Source organism: Hyaloscypha bicolor, assembly GCF_002865645.1.
Source record: "Hyaloscypha bicolor E unplaced genomic scaffold K444scaffold_189, whole genome shotgun sequence".
NCBI lineage: Eukaryota > Fungi > Ascomycota > Leotiomycetes > Helotiales > Hyaloscyphaceae > Hyaloscypha > Hyaloscypha bicolor.
In genome coordinates this window covers 542,940-566,336 of record NW_020194691.1, presented here as the reverse complement: position 1 = coordinate 566,336, position 23,397 = coordinate 542,940, and the positions used below count along the sequence as shown (strand labels likewise).

At 34.5% G+C, this 23,397-nt stretch overlaps 3 protein-coding genes across 3 annotated transcripts; all 3 read right to left on the bottom strand.

Annotated features, from left to right (window-relative positions):
- Positions 1-451: 451 nt before the first annotated feature.
- K444DRAFT_648689 (MFS general substrate transporter) lies at positions 452-2,181 on the bottom strand (the record flags this gene model as incomplete). The annotated part of the gene is made up of 5 exons (XM_024885491.1): positions 452-643; positions 726-930; positions 988-1,271; positions 1,338-2,009; positions 2,071-2,181. The coding sequence occupies 5 exons, from the start codon at positions 2,179-2,181 to the stop codon at positions 452-454; spliced, it is 1,464 nt and encodes a 487-aa protein (XP_024726628.1).
- Positions 2,182-10,611: 8,430 nt separating this feature from the next.
- On the bottom strand, positions 10,612-11,084 carry K444DRAFT_282024 (uncharacterized protein). The gene has a single exon (XM_024871573.1). The coding sequence runs from the start codon at positions 10,981-10,983 to the stop codon at positions 10,681-10,683; it is 303 nt and encodes a 100-aa protein (XP_024726627.1). The 5' UTR covers positions 10,984-11,084; the 3' UTR covers positions 10,612-10,680.
- On the bottom strand, positions 11,024-15,202 carry K444DRAFT_657707 (carbohydrate esterase family 8 protein; the record flags this gene model as incomplete). The annotated part of the gene is made up of 8 exons (XM_024886186.1): positions 11,024-11,159; positions 11,214-11,229; positions 11,266-11,454; positions 11,504-11,551; positions 11,615-11,735; positions 11,819-11,915; positions 14,724-14,819; positions 14,895-15,202. 8 exons carry the CDS (start codon positions 15,200-15,202, stop codon positions 11,024-11,026), a joined length of 1,011 nt encoding a protein of 336 aa, XP_024726626.1.
- Between the last annotated feature and the right edge of the window lie 8,195 nt (positions 15,203-23,397).

Below are 23,397 nucleotides of genomic sequence, written 5' to 3'. Positions count from 1 at the left end.
GATGCTTAGATACCCAACACTAATGGGATCGCATCTTCCAATGTAGAGTTTCGAAAGAAACAGGGGGATGTGGGGTACGACGACGCGTTCAAGCAAGTCAGGTCCAATCATGATGCGACGGAAAGCAACAAAGAATGAAATTTGTTCAGGGAAGCGAGACGCATGAATGCGCGATCCCACAGAACGAGGGATGCAAGCCACCCACTCGCACCCCTCTCGTATAAGACCACCCCTGTTCATAAGACCATCTCCTAAATTGATCAATTGGCTGTCTGCAAACGTTAAACTCTGGTGTGCGGGCGTTCTTGAAAGATGGCTTCGTTGCGGAGACAGACGGCGATGAAGCACTCCCAGACGTCGCACGAGAGCGAAGAGCAGAACGATCATGCTCCCAAATTTGAGCCCAACCCATTTTACTGAAGATTCGGTCTTCCACTAGGGAAATTTAAACCTAAACGTTCTCAACTAGCTCGACCGCCCCGTTCTTTCGAATGCGGTTTGTAGGAACCTCCTCCAAGTTGCCTTCCATGACAGCATGATGATGGCCCTTTACATCCTCAATGTCGTCGTCATCAAACACACGCATACTGCGGCCTCGGTCTTCGGGGCCGAGGAATGTAAGAAGCAGATTGTATGCGAAGACCTATGTACGCACATTAGCCACCTATCATTGTGCGGAATCCTGGAATTAGGGCGAAGGTGTAAAGAGAGGCAGGAGAACCCACACATCCGAGAAAAATACAAATAACTTTCCCGTACTGGTACCTCTTGGTCGCTTTGCCGCCACTGATCTTGGGAGCCAAGGGGAATCGCTCCCCAATTGTGGCCTCAATAGTGGAAGAAGCGGAGGAGACGAGATTTCCGAGCTGATAGGATGTTCCAACCACGAAGGTCCGGAAAGCTGGTGGTGAGAGTTCCATAAGGTGAATGCTAAGTGGGTAGTCAGATTTTTTTTTTGGCCTCTTAAACAAGAACTAAGCTACTTACGGAATAACACCCCACGCTCCCTGGACACAAAACTGCTCGAAAAAGGCTGCCGCAATGACTCCAGTATTGCTAACGTAAGTATACGGGTAGAGTAAAGCACCACCAAGAACACACATGACAATGATACAAAATCGTCTGCCGAAGATCTGTGATGAGTAACCAACTGTCGTTCCACCGAGCATGGCGCCAAGGTTGGCAACGACTTGTGTGACGGTGACCTCATTAGCGGAGAAGTTGTATTGGTTCGTCAGCATAGTCGGGTATAGATCTTGAGATCCGTGGGACTATGAAGAAGTGATTAGTAAGAGGGTTTGAAAGAAGGTGGTCCAGATGACAAAATCTAGGCTTACCATAAAGTTGAATCCTGCCATGAGCAAGACCATGTATATCAATAATAACCAGTGTTTCTTCATGGCCACTTTCCCCTCAGTGATAAAGACTTTCCCAACACTGTCGAGTTCCGCTCTCATTGCAACCCGTTCGACATATGCATCTGTCTCCGGCAACATCAGACGGAAGACGATGAGTAGTACCGGCGGGCAGGCACCAAACCAGAAGAGAGGTCGCCACCCATGAGAGGTAGTATCAACTAGTCCCCTTGAGAACACTGTGGCTAGGAGATATCCAAATGCATAGCCCTGCTGCATCATGCCAGAAAGAATACCCCTTGCTGCTTCTGGAGCGTCTTCAAGTGCAGTAGCCGCTACATTTCCATACAGACCACCCATAGCAATGCCGAATAGAGCGCGGACGGCGAGAAACTGGTGATACGTTTGAGTGAACCCGGTGCCGAGTTCAAGAACGATAAACAACAAATTGTTGATCACAAAGGGCCATTTCCGTCCATATCGATCAGAGGCAATACCAAAGGTAATAGCACCAATAGATCGAAACATAAGAACAAGTGTGATCCCCCAAGTGATATCAGCATTTGTCTTATGGAATTGTGTTGCGAGGTCGCTGACAGTCAAGGACACCGTGAAGAAGTCGAAGGCATCCCACGTCCACGCAAAGAATGCGATCTGGAAATCTTTTAGACTCTGGGCGTGAATCAGGATGAGGAAAAATTGGACGTAAACATACGAGGAAAAACATCCATTGCTTCTGATTCACTGACGCTAGCAATTTGAATGGATTTGGAGCGGGATCGTACGTAGGAAGGACGCTCGAGAAACGGCTGCCAAGGTATCCCATCTTTGCGTCTTTTGAGTTCAACAACTCCTCGGATATTTGGCTCGATGAGGAGTATGGTGTTTGTTCGCAATGGAATGGGTGATGAGCATGTATATAGAATTGTGTAAGGTCTGTCTCTGCCAACTTGAGCAAAGAACAAACTTTCTCGAGGAAGGAGGACACTGCTCTGTCAACACATCGGGGCTATCTTTTCCTTTTATCTTTGACCTCAAGGCGTGTTGGACTTTTGAGAGTTTCGACGTCCCGAGAGCACCCGATGTTTGGAAGTTAACGCCGGCCAATAATACGGGGCCCCCATGGGGAAACGCAGGAAGGGGGGGTCGTTTTGTTCTCTGAGTCAGCCTGCTGAAACCTTTTGCGCTCTAGTTGCTCCTTCCGAATTAAGACTTGCATAAAGAGCCTGTAATTGTGGAATCCTGGAAAGAGAACATCCAAGCAATGAGGCGTTTTTATTGCAAATGGGGGCCTCTTCACCACTGCATGGTCAGTCTGTTTGTGGGCCAGAAAGTGGGTGTGGAAGCGGGACAGAACGAATGCATCGACGCCCCTTGGATCACGAAATCACCCAACCACGAACACTCATGATAAAGGAGCGCAGGGTCTGTATGTTCTCTAACTTAGAAAAACAGTCAATGGGAGGTTATATCGTTGTATCACGAGCCTTCTCCAGCGTCCTGGGCAGGCTGGAATTTACGAGGCTGGCGAAAAAGTTTGCTAAACTTTACTATCATTACCAGGGCAAGCTTTCTGTAATTCAGGCCAATTCAAATTTTTCTTGGCTAGAAAGCTTGCACCGCAGCCATGCCGCGTGGTTGGCAAGGAGCTCCGTCACACTAAAGCCAATCGCCCCGAATGCAGGATTCGAAACATTGTGGAAAGTCAAATTTCGGTCCAGGCAAGTCTATTGGGCGTGTCCCCACCCAAATGCCTCACAAGCTGGGATCAGGGCTATGCGTTGTCTGCAGAAAGTGAGACAAATTCCTTGTTTTCGTCAGTAAGGGTCTTCCTTTTTAGAACGTGGGGCTGCCGTGGGCTTGCGAACTAAATGCGTTCACGATCGCTGGTGCATAACTGGCCAGATATTCCGACTTGCCACGAAACGGGTACCCGTTCGTGCCTTCCACTAGTTTCCACTGGTGGTTCGTGAAAGCGACCTGGCCATACTAGCGACCTGGCCAACCCCCCAAAATTGGTGTTCCTCGCTAAATTTGTAGCAGACCAGCACAGACCAGCTAGCTACAAGTACCTCCTACACAAATTACTATGTGAAATACTTGGCCAGGTCGCTAGTATGGCCAGGTCGCTTTCACGAACCACCAGTGGAAACTAGTGGAAGGTACGAACGGGTAATAGATGCAGCTGAGTAGGTCCGAAGAAATGTCGTGTCTCGGGTGGCTGATACCAAACGGAGTAAGCCGCAAATGTCGGGAAGTGATGGCTTTTGAACAAGGTATAGTGTGTGGAGTCCCCACGATAGTCTTCGGGGCGGCCTCTCTCTTCTGGCTCCTGTTCCGTAAGGTTACCGTGCGCAACACATGTGAAAAGGGGTATGTCGTAGAGCCTTCCTTTCAGAGATCGCAGATTTATAAGATCTTAGTTGCGAAGATATCGCTAGTGTAATCGAGCAGAGATTACTGAACTCGAGGGAGCCTGACGAAAGGCTATTTTTTGGTAATAGGAGGGGCTCCTTAGGGTTTAAGTGGGCGAGAAGGGTTGAATTATTGGGCCGCCACATTTATCCTTTCTATATTAGGTTAGCTCCTGGCCCGTTGCGTGTCAGTCCGTGAAGGCTCCAAATACAGACTTTACGGCGTCTTACGGTAATGGAGCTTGCATTGCAGTATATTACTCTCTACACTTTCTTTGGCAGCAAACTTGAAAATCGCTTTGGAGCCCATCAGTCCATTAGAATGCGGTGTTCCGCGTTCTCCCATCCGCCTCCCTTCTGGTGGCGTCTGTCTTTCCGCTCCGATAGAGCGGAAGCTCTTCAAGCAGACACATTTCAAAATGGATTTTCCGGCCCCGAGAAATTCCGCATCCCAGCCGATGATATTCACTTCTTGTTCTTTAGTTTGATATCTATGCGGTATGCATTTAATGCGTCTCTTATCTCAGAGTGGATCGACATCTCCACTTCTTTTGTAATTGAAAATCAAATTCACAAAGAATATGGGTTGGAAAGACAAGTAACTTAGCAACCTCCACAAAGGCAGGAAGGGTCTCCTCGGTGCTTCCTCTGGCCGGCGGTGGTTTCATCTTGAGAACGGACTGCTCGTCATTCTTGTTTCACAAGCCGATCAGAACGTTTATCTTCTACCTGTCGTTCGGCGATATACTTTCTGCAGTTGCGAGTCTCATGGGGGTGGATGGATGGAAGCTGAGCAAGACTCGGTCTTATCCCAACTTCCGGCATTATTCATCCTGCAGTAAGCAACTCCATCTGTCTAGGTTTTTCAAGATACTCAAGTTATGCAGATGGACGCATACGGACTTTCTGTGGAGCCTTTGTATGGCATTAAACATCAAACTTGCTTCTTGTAAGGGGTAATTTATAGCAGACCTAAAAAACCTGGGGTGGAAGCATTTCGTGGCCTGCTGCGTGGTGCCATTAATGCTTTCCATGAGGTTCCATTCCGTGAGGACCCATTCCGTGAGGACCAAAAATGGAGGCAGGAGCTACGGGCAGGCTACGACATGTAATGGTACTTGACCTTCGATTGTGGTTTTCGCTCACCCTCGTATGGATTTGATAATCAGTGGTTATATTTTCGTCTCTCTACGACTTGTCTGGTATGACTCTCATATCCCTAAACATATAATTACGCTCATACTTCTATAGGCGTGTAGCCATTGTGAGCTGTGCTATATATCTTCTTAGGCAGCGTTATCATTTAGAAGCGTCAAGTCCTGGGATGTCCCAATGAAGAGTCGTGTATCCGCCATCTGACTGCAAATGACCAAACAGTCTGAGTTGAGCCGTCTTCCCGCGGATGAAGCTCTGCGAAGAAGATGACATGAAAAACTTGATCCAGTCGGTAAAGAAGTCCGGACCATATTTGATCTATATCGAAACTACGGAACAATATCTGTTACATAGATGAACCGCTACGGAAATAAATATGGATGCTGCAACATGGGCTTGTCTAAGATGTCCATTCCTCCTATCGCTTTGGTGCAGGCTCGGCAAAAATTCCTTAATTTCCGGTATCAATAGGAATCGATGCCAGAATCGTAAGGTATCGATAGTATCGATAGTTCTATCGATACTTAGTCAGTATTTGCCCTATTTCTAAGGCCCTACCTAATTATTTTGACCCCACCATCTGATTTACTAAATAATCATATGATTCACAGCTTAATATAACTAATTCTAATACCCTAGCTAATTATTTTAATTCCATTATCTGAACTATAGTAAATAACTATATGATTCACAGCTTTATAGCCCTATTTCTAAGGCTCTAGCCAATTATTTTCCCCGTATCGTCTGAACTATACCAAATAACTATATAATTCACAGCTTAATTCACAGCTTAATCTGAATTATTCAGGCTCCCATTTGAGTCATTTTTGGCCCTAGATATCTATATAATAGGCTCTTAGCTCTTAGCCCTCTCTCTAACTTCCTTACATATATATATACTCTCTCTCTCTCCTTATATACTCCATATATATACCTCATATATAATACTTTATACATACTACTTCATATATATATATATATATATAATAGCAGCCCAAGCTCAATAAGATCTCGTTATCTAGACTCGTATAAACCCCTCTAATAATACTGAGGCTTAGTACTTCCTTTGTATAGGAGGGAATAAGCTCCAGCCCTTAGTTATTAATAGTAGCCCTTAGCAGAAGCGTACCTTTAATATTAATAATCCAGAACCCTCAGATATTATAATTAAGGATCTCTATACTCCTGGTATCTTTAATACCCTACTTCTCCCTGAGGTTATTAATATAATCTTGACCCAGCGAGTATAAGTTACTTCTCCTGAGTTTATATAATCTGTACTAAGTAATATAGTAGCAAAGTTAATACCCAGATTCCTTATACTACTTATAGTAAGGATTAAGGTATATTTATAGAGTATTTAAGGGTTCCTGGTAGAGAATGGCATAGGGCATGTGGTAACTATATTCGTTATAGTCATGTGACCCAATATACTATATAAGATATTAATAATAATAGAGAAGAGGGAGGTTCTAGAGAAAAGCCTAAATCTCCTAAAATTATATAAAGTGGACAGGTTTCAAAGCCTGGAGCTTATCCTGGCTAGTAAGTTTATAGGTTCTAGATAGAGCTACTTACTCTCTTTATATTATATAATTACCTGGCTTTTATATAATATTTAATAGACTATATTAAGCTCTCAATATTTACCCTCTTTTGATTTTACTTATAATTGCAATTACTTTTATATAGTACCTAAAAACTAAGAAAAGAGATTCTAATCTGGCCTTAAAGTATTATATAAAAAGTATAGAATCTCTCTTCTTTTTTAGATTACTCTTTTAGTCTTAAGGAAAGTATTCAGAATCCTACTTCTTTTCTAGTATTTTAAGTACTCTTATATCTCAATTATCTCTGCTTCTATTTATACCCTATCCCAGCTTACTATATAATATTCTCCTAAAAATACTTTCTCTGGCTTATTACTTATTAATAGAATAGAGAGGATATTAATAGCTATAAGAGAGAGTCTTGGCCAGTATTATCTCTATATATCCTAATACTACTATATAAGGGCCCCCTATTTACTAGGATTATATGATTCTAGTAAGTTATAGTCCTCAAACTTGTCTTGACTTATAGGACGAGCTTCTGCTCTAAGAGACAAGGTAATATAATTATATATATCTAGTTCTGGTATCTTATAAGACAAGCCTTTATACCAAAAAGCTAGTAGTATAGGTATAATAATAGGCCTTTCCCAATATTTCTCCCAGAACTTTTTAACCTTAGCTAAGACTGGCTTTAACTATTTCTTTGGCTAGTATATCTTAATATACCTTATATAATTATAAAGATTTAAGATTAATATAGTAGTATAAACTAGAGACATATCGGTTCTTATATAATAATTATCCAGAACCTTATATACTGCCTTGATTCAATAAAGGAAGTCTCTCTTTTCTAGATCTTTACTTTTCTAATATTTAGCCTATTAGAATTAGTATAATTATATAAAATTATATAAAAGAAAAGGATAACTTATATTCTTTTATTAGAGGTATTTAATTAAGATATCTATTATAAAGAGGGTAGAATTAAGGGAAGTTAAGCCCTCAGCTATAAGAATAGCTCGTATAAAGAATACAAGGAAGTCCTTAATTATATAAAGCTTTTTCTAATCTTTAGGAGTCAAGATATCCTCTTTAAGCTCCTCCTTATAGTTTTAATAATACCTTTCTACTACCGGTCTTAAATCAAGTAGTATATAAAGTATCTTATACTAGCTATTCTACCTTATATAATTATCTATTAGAATTAGCCTTTTCGCAAGTATATAAAACTCCTCTATTCTTCTAGCTAACCTATAAATATAAACCACAATATTATATACTTGACCAAGGGATCCTATTAGCCTAAACTGGGCCTTTATTACCTCTATTATATTAAAGACTCTAGTATACCACTCCTGCTTATTATATAAATCAAGGTTTTCTAAGCTAACGTGATTTGTAAATAAGAAGGCTTATATAACTAGATTAATAATATAGCCCAGATAGTGAATATACTAGTAATCTGCCTCCTAGTTCAAGCTTAGCTTATCCTTTAGCTCCTTTTAAACTAATTAATAAAGGATATTATTTATTAAGGCATTATTATATATAATAGCTCCAAGCTTATAAGTAATACCATAATCTTAAAGAACTAGCCAAAGGATTAATATTTGAGTTTCTGAGCTATGGCCAGGAACCTGCTTTAAAGCAAGAAGGGCCTTTTATTACTTTCTATTATATATAGTAAAATGGCTACAGATTATAAGTAAAAGTAATTGATTTGGAGAGGTCCAGATATCTAGAGAGATATGGATAAGTAAGAGTATAGCCTGGACTACTTATTATACGGTATCCTAGTGCCTTTTTCAAGTATCTTTGACTAAGCTAGTAATTCCTGAATACAAAGTTATAATCTTGCCTTTAATAGCTTGATTAAATGCTTGGCAAAGCATATGAAACTCTAGCCATTTAATAAGAATATAGGATAGATTCTATATAATAATAAGAGTAATTAGAGCTTCAAGAATAACCGAGATATTAAGATAAGCTTCCAGGATCTTAGTATCAAGCTTCTCTTGCTTACTCGTTCCAGTAGCTTAGTAGTAATATTGCCTTAATTACAAATTAACCATTACTTGGTTCTTACTAATAGCCATCTCAATAGGGATCTTGTAAACACCTTATATATACTTCTTTATATTCTCTGAAAAAGAAGTATAATATGGCTTTCTCGTTTTCTTATTATAATAGATATAATAGAAGTAGGCTTGGTTCTCCTTCTCAGTAGGATTACGTATATACTTCCAGACCGGGGCCCTCAATTTTCGGCTGGAAGGGGCTTCTAGTTCTAGATCTACAAAAGCAGAAGCTAGAGAGGAAGAGTCTAGCTCATGCGAAGAAGACATTTTGAGTATGTAATCCAAATAGAATAAGAATAAAAGATGTGAGAATAGAGAGAGTGAAAAATTAGAGAGTGCGGGATAGAAAGCGGTAAGGAATCAATAAGGAATCGATACGTATCGATACTTACTAATACCTTATTAATACCAGTAACTATCGATTCCTTATCGATACCTCAGGTATTTTTGCCGAGCCTGCTTTGGTGGCTATCTGAGTACGATATCCCCCTCCGTCCCCCTCGTGCCCGCCATCCTGCTATTGTCACCAAATTTAGGGCTTCTAGAATCAATAACGGCCAAACAGATCCCATCGACCGTTAATCGGATCTACGATCTGATCCACCACGAGGGTACCAACTACGGTCTGAACTTCGCCGGGTGCCTGGTTTTGCCTTTCCGAGGGGGTCATGGGATGACAGTATCTACATTTTCACTTCGTTTCCCATATGCAAAGAGCTGCGGCTATTCTACATCTCTAGTAGGTTCGGTTGAACAAGGTGCCGGGGCAGATGCAAAACATTCCGTTTCTCGGAAGGAGATTTAATGTGATCAATGCGGCGAACATAGCGTCTTTGTAACTCAACGTTCGATAACCCGAAGCTGCAGCATATCGAAACATCCTGGGGCTTGTCGCTGAGTGGCATGGACTCTTCCCATTGTTGCATGATACCCCTTAGTACCAAAACTCTAGTCAACTGAATGTAGGAAATTTTGTGGCAGTTATTTGGACTTCTTTAGATTTGAGTGCCTGTAATCGAATAAAGAGTTTGGCGTGACAGGCTGGAAGACGTGTGCGTTTTTGACACCATTGCCCACTTTGATTTGTTCGATTCTCCTACGGTCGCCTGAACAGATACTAATATATTCTGTGTTTACTTGTAATGCTCCAACCACGCCGCCTTATCAAACTCGGACTGTCTTTTGAAGCCTAGTATGTGTAGTTCTTGACATAATAAAAGCACAATATGCACATCGATGGTCTAGTTCAAGACACAGACCACCCGGGAGGTATAAGGAGCATACCAAGGCGTACAGCTCGCCCCAACCGTAACCTCAAAACGGGCGAGAAGGTTGAGAACCATTCACAGCTCTAGCGCAGTGGGCTTAGGCGTTGGGGTTGAGGAACGGCGGGATCCTTAAGCCATGCATAGGGCACACTAACGCATACCAAGATCTTGACTCTATTCCCGATGTCCACAAACAGCACTCGTAGTTGAACGGGTCTGTTTATTAAGGCCTTTAATATAATGAGTTAACTTAAATCTCTCTAGAGAGGTCCGAAATGAGAGTTTAAAAATAACTTAACGATTAATTAGTCAATTACATAGGTGATCAATCAATGTAGACTCATTGGCCGATCCATTGATTAATTACTCATTTTGAGAATTAGTGAGTAATTCGGAACGGGTCACCTCCGCTAAATAAAGCCTGAGATCGGACTCGGGGGAACTCGGGGAAATCGAACAAACCACTTCCAGGCACCCGTAACTTCCCCACGCTTCACTTCACCGCTACTTCATCACCTACCATCTCACCTCATAATCTCAAGACCAACAACCTCAAGGCTTGCATGAACCCAAATGTTTTACACAGCCAACTCCTCGCCCTAGCTCAGCGGGAGAACCCCCTAAGCATTGGCAAGGAGATCCATCCACCTTCCTACCTACACAAAAGAAGCTTTGAAAACGTCAAATATCAAACATATCCTTTCGCCATCTCTTCTCATACCATTTCCCAGCCATGAGGACAGAAAGAAAAACTCACCAAGAGCTTGAAGAAAGGTGATGATCACGTGATCACAAGTTGAGGACTGGCTAACGCCTTCTGGAGCTATAAAAGAAGCCTTCCTTACATAGCGATCTAATCAACCCTTAGGTCGCCATATCGCCGTACGTGCCCTGAGTGTACGAGGTGTTTTATCTCCCATCGCATGCAAAATTCCCCGAGGAGAAACGTAAACCGTGCCAGGGGTCAAAAGCTCCCATGGAACGTGTGTGCCGCTCTCCACATTCATCCACGTATGTGCTGGAGTGGGCGTTGAGGGTTTTTTGGAAAAGCTAAAATTGCAAATTGACGTGGGTTGCAGGATAATTGATTCCACTGAAAGGCTAGCTATATTGCAAAAACATAATCCAAGAACGATTACTAAAGAAAGAAAATCTTTCATAACCAAGCACCTTTCTCAATTTCGGCCCCACAATCAAGCCTTAAAAAGTAAGGTCAGCCCACGACGAAGATCCTCCCCAAAGCGTGCTGTACGTCACAGCCGCCGTAGCTGTAGTCTCATACAACCGAGAAGTAGTTGCCGAGCCAGCTCCAGTGTTCTCATATTCTTCGTAAATACTTTATTTTAATCCTAGTTAGCGATCATATTACAGCGAACGATAAGAAACTTACGGGGTTGCTCCTACAGCTAAAGTGGTCTATCCCTTGGCGTTGATAACACTACCCAGGTTGCACTTTTGGAAGATGACTCTTGAATAAATCCCCCATGGCTGGCCCAGATAATTAGCTGCTGTAGTCGTCCATCCAGATGCTGCTGTGATTGTGGACGTGTCGAAAATGTACCAGGCCGGGTCGCTAGCTGATGCCCTATTGTTGGCAGTGATTGAACCTCCACCATTACAAGCAATTGTGCCTACCTCTTGGTTAAAAGCGAGGTGAGGATTTGGAGCCAGTATACTTACAATCTCCAAACCAAGCAGCAGCATTACCGAAGATGAAGTCATCCGCCCCTATGCATGACCGGTGATTATCTATTTAAAAGGCAAATGTCTGCCATGCGGGATACGACATACCTTCGACATAACACCTGGAGTAATATTGATAACCAGACTTAGCATAGAGCGTGTCTTGATATCCATAAATTCCACAAGCGTACATAGCAATGTAGTTCCCCGTAGAGGTCACGGCAACTGCCTGCGGCGAATTCAGTCAACACAGGGACTTGTTTTGGAACCCAAAACAGCTGTTCAAAAGCCAGCTCTAAACGAACAACATACCTGTGCACCTGCACCATAGGTGTTTTTAATATTGATATTCCACACCGAATAGTTGTCGCCATAGAGGTGCAAGGCAGAACTCGCGTCCAATTTACCGCTGCAGAAGAATTTTCGCTTGTGGTAATTGTCACCAGTGTGGGAAATGAGTAGAGTAGAGTAGAGTAGTGGGCCCTACTCATATTCTACTCAAATAAATTTCTCACTACTCATACTCTACTCAATACTCTACTCAACTACTCTAGAATATTCTAGAGTAGTTGAGTAGTATGCACGTGATACTATACGTAATATTACACGTGATACGCTAGCCCAATTAGGTAAGGCTCCGGGGTAGCCCGAGTCTAGCGCCACTGCACTGCCTAATTAAGTAGTGGCAGGGCTTAGTAAGCAAGCTAGAACCTTAATATATTTATAGGCTTCCTTAGCTATTAAGGGCAAACTCTTCTCTCAAGGTACTCTTATTATTTAAATTATATAATAGACTTAATAAGAGTACTATTAAGATAATATCTTACTTAAAAAGCTGGGGGTTATTTAGTATATTAAATAATTAGATTAGATTAGATTAATGGCCATTAATCTAATCTAATTACGAAATATACTCATTAATTATATTCTATTCACGTATTAATTAGATTAATTATAATTAATCTGATTAATCTGATTAATACACACGTAATCATATACGTAACCGTACTAGCCTAATCTGGTAACGCTCCTGCCCGCTCTAGCTCTAGCACTATACTAATCAGGTACTATAATGCTTAGTAAGCGACCCGAAGCTAAATTAAAAAGGAGGAATATAGGAAAATAACTAGTTTATTATTATTAAAAGCTAGTATATAGCTACTATTATATAAGCCCTGGCTTAGTTTAATTAGGGCTACCTAATAAGTGCCTTAGTTATTTAATACTTATTAAGTAAACAGTAATTTACTATAGTTACGTAACAGATTAATTAGATTAATTATAATTAATCTAATTAATTATTCTAATCTAATTAATTATTCTAATCTAATTAATTATTCTAATCTAATTAATTATTCTAATCTAATTAATTATTCTAATCTAATTAATTATTCTAATCTAATTAATTATTCTAATCTAATTAATTATTCTAATCTAATTAATTATTCTAATCTAATTAATTATTCTAATCTAATTAATTATTCTAATCTAATTAATTATTCTAATCTAATTAATTATTCTAATCTAATTAATTATTCTAATCTAATTAATTATTCTAATCTAATTAATTATTCTAATCTAATTAATTATTCTAATCTAATTAAAAAAATCCGAATTATATTAATTATAATCTAATTACATTAATTAATTAATTAGTTAATTTAATTAACGTAATTAATCCTTTAATATACTGGAATTAATTATATATTAGGACTTGCACTAAATCCCCTACGTCCCTGCGGGTTTAGTGTGTATTAGTAGTACGGTCAAAAATTAGTAATATGGTCAATTTTTTTACTATTATATTAATTTTAATTAATTAAATATTAATACCATGGCCAAATTCGACCCAGAAGAAGAGAAAAGGATAGCCCAGGCCTCTGATTTCTATGCCAGGAACCCATATATTAAAAATCTGCGATTACGCATTAATTTAGGGTCAAATTACGCCTCTGGAAAGCGCATCTCGCTGGCCGATTATTACAAAATATTAAAGGAGGCCTCAATAAGGTCCTTTATCGTAATTAGGAGAATGCCCTAAAGTAGTTTATTGACTTTTTAATCTATTTAGGCCATAATATTAATCTCAAGAGAGTGCGGGGGATAGCTAATAAGATTCTGGAAGAGAGCGTATTGTGGTACGGCAGGCCGTACTCGTCAAAAATCATGTTGTTTTGGCAGTTTTGAGGTTTAGGTCACATGGCAAAGGCCGCGGCCTTTTGCACGTAACTTGCGGAAATCACATAAGAAAGCTGGTTTTTCTGTAGACTTAGAGAATAATCCTTCATGCACATTCAATCAATTGAGCTTTTGCATACTGCACACTGTTTATGCTTTACTGTTTACGCTTTTGATTTGTTGTTTTGCTGTCAAGTCACGTTTTGCGCTCTGGTATACTTTATGTGGGTTTTTGTCTTGTCGCAGTTTCCCTCCCACAGTATCTACCTACCAGGCAACGCATATTTGCGTATAATAATAAATACTAGGTAGAGAGCTTGGTTTTGTCAAGCCACTTCCTCCTTTCCCCTTTATTTTATAATAATGACTTTGGTAATATAGTTAGATTAGCTACTAATAAGAAGGAGATAATTATTGGGTATACGAATTAAGATATAGTAGTTGTATAATTAATTAATTTCTTAGAATCGTAGCATTTTGGGGGGGTCGCCGACGAGGTAAAGTATATAATATTTCCACCATTTTTCACTACATATATATGCAATATAAAAGTAAGAGAATTCTAATTATTAATTATAGTATAAACTCTATATAAACTATAAAATATTTTTCTTCGATTTTCACTAAAATTCCGAAGATTAGTATTCTAAAAAAATGACCGTATTACTGATTTTTGACCGTATCGCTGATATGCACTAAACCCGCAGGGATATAGGGGATTTAGTACAAGTCCTAACGTATAATTATTTAAAGACGAATTAGAAAGAGTAAAAGGAGAAGAAAAAAAGCAGGAAAAGAAAGATTTCAAAGAGGGAAATCTGGTTTTTATAGAAGAAAAGTGGTATTTAAGTAGCCTTATATAAGCTCTAGCTTAAATTATATAGTACTACTTAATATGTACCTTATTTATTTATTAATAATTAAATAAATATTAATTTATTATATTTACGTAACTTGTACGTGACTACTCTTGAGTTACTCTAGAGTAGTACTCTACTCTACTCTACTCAAGTACCATATTACGCTACTCAAACTCTACTCTACTCTACTCAAGACTACTCTAGAGTAGCTTGAGTAGCTTGAGTAGTTTTTGCCCACACTGATTGTCACTTGGTTGTCTGCCTGAATACCTGTACTATTGCTTCGATAGTGAATAATTGAACCGTCCTCTTCACTTCTCTCCTGAATAAAACGTCTGTTAATACTTTACTTTACCGAATAGCCGTAGATGCTCAGAGCTCCCCCATACTGAATCATAACACGCTCCGTATACGTTCCAGGCCACATGGAGATACATTTGGATGTTGTGCCAGAGCCCAGAGCTGCCACAGCAAAGGCTAAAGTTGAGTACTGACTATAGGAAGGGCTCGTTCCTTGCACCTCGAGGCAGCTACCAGGGTTGGCTGTTCGAGCAGAACGCTTCTCAATGGTTCTGCTTGGATGATTTGCTGACGGAGTAGGAGAGGCATCTGCAACAAGGGCAACAAGTCCGAAAAAGAACAGAATAAGGGTGTGCATAATTGAAAGTGCAGTTTGCTTGATAGTGCTATATTCAAACCATCTATCTCAATGAGATGAAAAGATCCAAGGGAGATAGCATCTCCTTCCTTTTAGGTGTGCGGCTTACTATGAGAAGCAGAAACCACAAGGTGGACGTCGTCGTCAGAATTACGTATGTCCACACCCTCAAATTCCCACCACCCCGTCACATTTTTTCCGTCTATCAAACATTTCGTCCAAGCCTGATCGGATGGACCTTTGTAAGCAAGTTATTCGTGGAAATTTAAATCTGTTCTACAAAAGCGGAGAAATCAACTTCTCCTTTGTGCACATCGAGCAGCTCGGGATGGTCAACTCATCTCTCGCGGCTTGCAGGGCTCAATTAAGGCTAAATTCAGAACTGCCGGACTGTCATTGTGGGGACAGCCAAACATACCTGCCCCACAATGGCCGGGAAGTGGCGTTAAGAACTTGCGGGGAATCCTGGTACAGCTTTACTAACGCGGGCAGTGGTAGCTGAGCAAGCTGGGAAGTACGAAGATCACGGCATAAAGTGACGGGATTACACGGCATTTGGGCCCTTGGCATCCCCAGGGCACAATTTAGGGGTTGAGCCCCGTTGTGAGGCCCTATGACTTCAGGCCATACCAGTTCGTGCCTTCCACTAGTTTCCACCGGTGGTTCGTGAAAGCAATCTGGCCACACTAGCGATTTGGCCAAATTACGTGTGCACTATTACTAATCAAGGAATATTGCTTTTGTATGGGATTTACTAGTATTATCGATATCTAGAAATTACTACTATAGCTTCTTCAGACCTATCTGATTTTCTACTTTTGCTTTCCGAGCCAAACTAATTATCTCTACTCTCCTCTAATAAAAAGCTTATATATTCCCTTATAAGCTCTTTCTCTCAATACTTTGCCTCTATTATAGCTACTACTCGTTCGGCCGGGCTCACCTGGTTCTCGCTTAGTACGCTTACCAGGTGAGGGAGGGCAATATATAAAAACCAGCAGTATACAAATTTTTCCCTATATATATAGAACCATGGAGTTTTAGCCCACTATAACCCCTATTTTCCCCATAAATTGTAATTAGTAGCCTTCATTTTCTAATTAATTACGTCCCAGTAATTAGCTTCAAACCTTCGCATTATTTTTTTGTACTTATTTCTCCAAGGCTTACTTAGCCTAGCATACCTTATATTAACCACCCGAGCTTTATCCTTATTATCTGCCTTAATATCCTTTCTTTCTTACTCTATAATAATCTTCTCATATTTCTAAATAATCTTACTAGCTCCTTCTTTTCTAGCTAAACGTTCCTTCTCCGCAAGGCCCAGATCTAGTACTCTTTATCTAGCAAGAGTACTAGCTAAAATTAACCTCTCTAATACCGCTTCTATCTTCTCTTATATACGTAAAACCGAAGGAGTAATAGATATACTATTTATTAATTATATTATATAATCTTTAATATAATTATACCTCGTTTTTATATATATAATATTAATAATATAGGCTAATCTGCCTAGTCTTTATAGGTAGAAATACGGGATAGCAGAATAGCAAAACCAGGAGAAAAAGATAAAATTAGTAAAGAGTACTATAAAAGAGGAATTAGAGTTTATAGACACTTTAAAAGCTTTTTATACTTCTTTATTTTCTATAGAACTCTAAGTAAATTAAAAGATATTAATCTAAATCTTTTTTTTAAAGAAAGAGATTATAATATACCGGCTCTTAAAAACCCTATTCTAAAACTTCTAGAAAATTATAAAGAAGTCTATTTTATTAAACTTTTCTGTATTATTAAAAATCTCTTAATAAAACTTCTTTTAAAACTAGTATTTTAAAGATTAGAAAATAATAATATTAAATAATTAAAAAAGGTAAATTATATATATTAATAATCTAAATAATTAAATATAATTTTTCTAATAGAAATATAAAAATTCGTTAGATAAATAAGAATTATATCTATTAAAAATCAAGATCCTATAAATATTTATTTATAAAAGAAAATAGTATTTAATAAAGTATTTGAAATATTATAAATCCAGGTAATTATTTATAAAACTAGTAAAAATATATATAAATTTAATACTATTATTAAATATTTATAGAAATCTTTCTTTTATTATAATTAATTATAGCTATAATTATAACTAATTCTCGATTATCAAAATTAGTATTATATATTATTTTATAATCTAGTAATATATATATAATATTTCCCGTTACTATTCTAATTTAAAAGCTATTCTTATTAAAATTAGATATATTCTTTATATAAATACTTTATTTTCTTTTATATTTATTAAAATTAGTAAAATATTTCTTAATATCTTTTATAATATATATATTTAGACGTTTTATAAATATTAATTTCTCTCGAATTTGCTTTAGGAATTCATAATTACAAATAATCTAGGCTTTTATTTATTTATAAAATATAAAGAAATTAATATTACTAGTATTATAATAAATTAGCCTAAAAATATTTATTTAAATTACTTTTATATTAGAATTTTATTCTAAGATATAAAGTATTAAGAAATAATCTTTTAAAAACTTATCTTATAATATTAAAAGTTTTTTATTATATTTATTTCAAGAGTTATTTATAGAATAATTCCTTTACCAGGCTATTAATTAATTATATAGGCCCCTAAAATAAACTATAGCCTTTATTTCTTTAAGTCTAGAATTTTAATTTATAGCCTTAAAAGCCTTAGTAATTCTCTTTTTAATAGCTTTTACTTTAAATAATATTTTAGTAAATTAGAAAGTTAATAATAGAAAAATAAAGAAAAATTTATATATTACTAGTTTTTATATATTACTAGTTTTTATATATTACTAGTTTTTATATATTACTAGTTTTTATATATTTTTATATATTACTAGTTTTTATATATTACTAGTTTTTATATATTACTAGTTTTTATATATTATTATTAGTATAGCTATTTTATTAGAAATTATATATATAGTTACGGGATACGGGATATGAAATATAAGTAATGAAATATAAATAATAGAATATAAAATATGAGATATAGTTATATAACTTTATGTTTTATTAATAACTTAATTAGTAAACTAGATTTCTTTAGGCTTAGTAGATTTAGGAATCGTATATTAATACTATAATACTATAATTCCTATTTCTAAATAATAATAACTTTACTAATCTTATATAAATAGTATTTTATAAATATATAATAGTACTATATATTACTAGTAAACTAATACTAATTAGTTTATATATATAGATTAGAGAATAGAATCTTTTAAGTTAAAGAAATATCTAATAGCCTATAGTAAAATTAAACTAGTCTATATTAAAAAGGGGAATTACTTATTAATTTTATAAAGCATCCGGTAGCCTAAAAAAGAAAATAGCTAGTTCTTACTAAAAACTAATAACTACTTTATTAAAAAAAGAAATTATTTATTAACTTTACGAAATATCTAATAGCCTAAAGAAAAAGACTCTAGTTCTTACTAATTAATAAGTAATTAGTTATTTAACTATTTATTTATTTAACTATTTATTTATTTAACTATTTATCTATTTAACTATTTACTATTTTTTAAAACTAACTTTTTTTTAGCTCTAAGACTATTTTCTTAGAAATTATATTTTCTATTTATATAATACCCGTATTTATAAAATACTTTTTCCGGAATATATATTTTATATATATTCTTAAAACTCTTTAATTACTACTTTAATTTTATTATTAAATCGAGTTCTTTAAGCTTTAAATTCTTTCGAAATTATAATATTTCATTTCCTAAATTTCTTATTATAAATAAAATATTTAAAAGCAAAATATTTATTTTAATATCCTTAATATTTTTAGATATCTAAAGTATCTAGTATCTAGTATCTAAACTAGATATCTAGATATCTTTATTACTAAATCTTTCTATAAACTTATTATAAACTATCTTATTTTTAAATCTCTTTTATTATAAATTATATATATATTAAAAAGAATTTAGCTCTAGGGATTTAGTATAATAGAACTATAGAATAAATATATATAGATAAAGAAATAGAAAGGTAATATTAATCTAATTACCTATAATAATAAGGAAGTTCTAAATTACTTTAATACTAGACTATTCTAGTATAAGATAAAGAAATTAACTAATAATAATTTCTAGAAATTATTTAAATTTTTTTTAGTAATTTTAATCTTAAAATACTTAATTATTTAGATTAATATATATTATATAAATTACGAGCTATTTTATAATATAATAGTATTTATATTAAATAAAATAATAAGGAATTTACTATTATATAATTCTTAGTTAATACTATTTAGAAAAAAAATAATATACCTGAATTATAGCTAATATTATTATTACTAGACTAGATCTTAATACAAGCCCTATTACCTTATTATATATATTTCTTAATAATAATATTATAAGAAATTAATAAACTAAACTAATTATTACTTATATTTCTTTATTATCTATAATTATTCTTACTAATACCGGATTATAAAAAGCTAGTAATAATAGATTTCTACTACTTCTACTATTTTTATTACTTCTAAATAGCCCTTTAGCTAGCCTTCTTACTATAAAGCTAATTAGAAAAATAGTAAAGATATATACTAAAATATAGAAATATAATAGAACTAATAATAGTTTTAACTAAAAACTTATTATTTTCCTTAATAACTACTAATATATAGAGCTTTTATAAAAGATATTAGTAAGAGCTTTTTTTATTATATTAAAGAAACTAGTATAAGATTACTTTTATAATAACTAGCTTTTTTAATATATATATAAAAAGGCTTATATAAATATTTATAGCTTTTTTAAAAGCCCTAATTTCTAATATTAAAACTTAGATAAATGAAATACTATTATAATAGTAATTATAATAGCTTAATATTCTAAAAAGATAATATTTGAGCTTATCTAATTACTAATTAATAACCTATATAAATTATAATATAAACTAGTATCTATTTTATAAAATATTAAATTCCTATATAATAAGATTATTATTTTCTATTAAGATATACTAGTATACTAATATATAGTCTCGGATTCTTTTCCTAATCTCGGCTAACTTATTAATAAGCTTTAATTATTTATTACTACTTATAAGAAGAAATAATAGATTAATATCGAGATTTTCTTTATTAATTAATAATACTATTTTTAAAATTCTCTAAACTATTATTTATCTAGAAATTATTAATACGAATCTAGTTATAACTTTAGAACTCGTAATAACTATTTCAAGTCCTGTAATTATAATAATTATATTCCGAAATTATATTTTATATATAAGAAACCCGAATACTATTTATAAAAATATATACTAGAGAAATAAAAAGCTAAGAAAGCTTAATTTAAAAATAGAAATATTTACTAATTTAGATTCCAAAATACCTATAACTTTAATAAATACTTTAGTAATACTTATATATAGTATATTACCGAATTTAAAAAATAATAATAATAAAAGTAATAAAAACAAACTAGTAAATAATATTTTTAAAGCCTTATTAATAAAAAGAAATAAAAAAAAGAAATATTACTTTAATTTCTATTTTATTTTTATTAAAAGCTTTCTAGCTACTTCTATTATAATTTAGCTTTTAACCTTATTAGCTAATATAGTTACCCATATCCCATTGCCTTCTAGATATATATAATACGGCCGCCTTATTAGAGAAATAGGCTTGAAATATACTAGAGATATTTAGAAGGCTAAGCCCCTTTGGGACTAGTATACTATAGGATATATATACTCTCTTATAGCCTCCTGTATTCTAGTTTTCCCTTCCTTAGCTTTAAATCGTCTTTATAAGGGACTTTCTATCTTGCTTTCCAAGCCCTGAATACTATACCCGTAATAGTATTTAAAGCTTACTTCCTTTAATCCTATAGAGGATTTTAAATAAACTAATTTAGAACTATTAGTAATATAGATACTACTAAGATAATAGAATCTTAGAAATACAAGTAATAGATTCTAGAATAATAAAAGCGAAAAGCTTTAGAACCTTTAAAGAAATCAGGTATTTATATCTTTATAAATATATACTAGTAATATATTAAAAACTCTCTAAAAACCCGAAAATTAAAGAACCTTAAATAAAGGCTACTTTTTAATCAAGTCCCTAAAGTAATAGGTATCTATAGGCTAGTAACCTAATTACTACTCTCAAGCCCTATCCTATAATCTTATAAGCCCTATATATATACCGGTAATAAGACTACTAGAAAGAATATAATAGAGAAAAAGTATAATAGGTCGATTTCCTAGGATACTATATAACCAGGAACTATATTGACTTCTATTAAGGCTTCTAGTAAAGCTCCTGCTAGTTTAGGTTGTCCTATTAATAGCCCTTTCCGAACCGAATGTCCCGTTAGTATTCCTAGAGAATTTATAGACGAGTCTATAGAAATAGAACCCTCTGCTTTTATTATAAAGCTTTTGGAAACCGAAGACTATATTATTACTAGAGAGTTATATAAATAGGCCAAGAAATCTAATATTTTATTTTCAGATATTAATATTATTATAAAGAGTTACTGGGAGAATATCCAAAGAGCTATTTTATATAAGAATACCTATAGCTATAATAAAGCTATTTTCGAAAATACTAAGCTTTATAATACTAAGCTCGAGAATAATATTAAATACTATATAGCTATAATAGATTGGCTTATAGTTGTTCTAACTACTTCTGTTTTACTCTTTCCGGCTATTCCGAATTCCTCTTAAAAGAATTCCGAACTATCTCCTGCTTATTTCTATCCAGGATCCCCTATATCTTATATTTCTTTTAAAAGTACTAGAATTACTAAGTTTTTAGATCTAACTCTCTTTACTAGAGATTATACTATTTTTAATAACTAGCTAGTTCAGGTTAAAAACAAGTTATAAGGAAATACTAATTTATATTTCTTAGAGAATCTCAAGATTATCTATATTTCTAATAGACTTACTAGTAATACTTTTGTCCTAATTAATTTTTATATAGATAAAGATAGTCCGAATTAGTACTATTAGCTCTTAGAGCTCTATTCTCACCTAAAGAAGCTATATTCTAACTCTAATAAGATATAGAATACTTGCTATAACTTTAGTAAACTTTAAATATATTCTAGTTAAGTATTTCAGGAGTTCTATATTTTTTTCTTATAATTATCTATAGAAGGCAGTATTAGTCTTTAAGATATTAAATATAAACTAAATAAGAAGCTCCTACTAAAGCTTTAGGAATTAGTATATATATATTATAATAATTCTTCTATTAATACTACTTGCTTTACTTAGTACTATACTACTAATAATTAGTAGATTAAGGCTATATATAAGAAGACTAAGAAATATAAAAAGATAGGAGTTATCCTAGCCAAGTTTACTTCTGGTACTATATTCTTATATATTCCTAAGGAAGAGCCCAAGAAGCCTATATTAACTATTTTTATTAAGTATATATCCCCTTATAAGTATAAATAATATTCTATAAAGACTAAGGATCTCTTAATTATCAAGTACTATAACTATAATAAGTTCGGCTACTATATTAGATACTGTCCGGTTCTATATAATAAGGAAACTAAGGTAGCTCTTTCTAGAATTGAGCCGGACTTAGTTTCTATTCTATTGGAGTATATTATTCTAGTAAAGTATTCGGAGGATTCAAATTCTAATTCTGGTATAAAACCGGGAAACAAGTACCTCTAAAGAAAGTTTCTACTTTAGGGGCTTATAGTATGGATTTAGTAGAGATTAACTTGACTTGTCTAATAGGAGGAAATACTCTTATAATACCCTATACTATTAGTATAAATAAATTAGGAATTAAGTCTTTTTCCCTTATTAATACTAGAGCTAATAGTTATACTTTTATTAATATAAAGCTTATTTAGCTTATAGAGCAATTCTTAGGGATAGAACTATAACTCCTTTTTTTATCTTATACTATATATGGTTTTAATAGAAAACTAGCTAAATCTATTAAGAAATATATAGAAGTCTTATTTCTAATTAATAAATAAAGTATTAATATACCTATAATTATTCTAAACCTTTGAAATTATAATATTATCCTTAATAGAAAATAGGTAGTATATATTAATGTTCTAGTTAATTATAGAAGATATAGGCTTATATAGCCAAAGAATAAGCCTAAATCTATATAATTCGGT

What these genes read in the sequence shown, in the direction of transcription:
- K444DRAFT_282024 (XM_024871573.1), bottom strand. Translation starts at nt 10,983, where the DNA reads ATGAAAGATTTTCTTTCTTTAGTAATCGTTCTTGGATTATGTTTTTGC.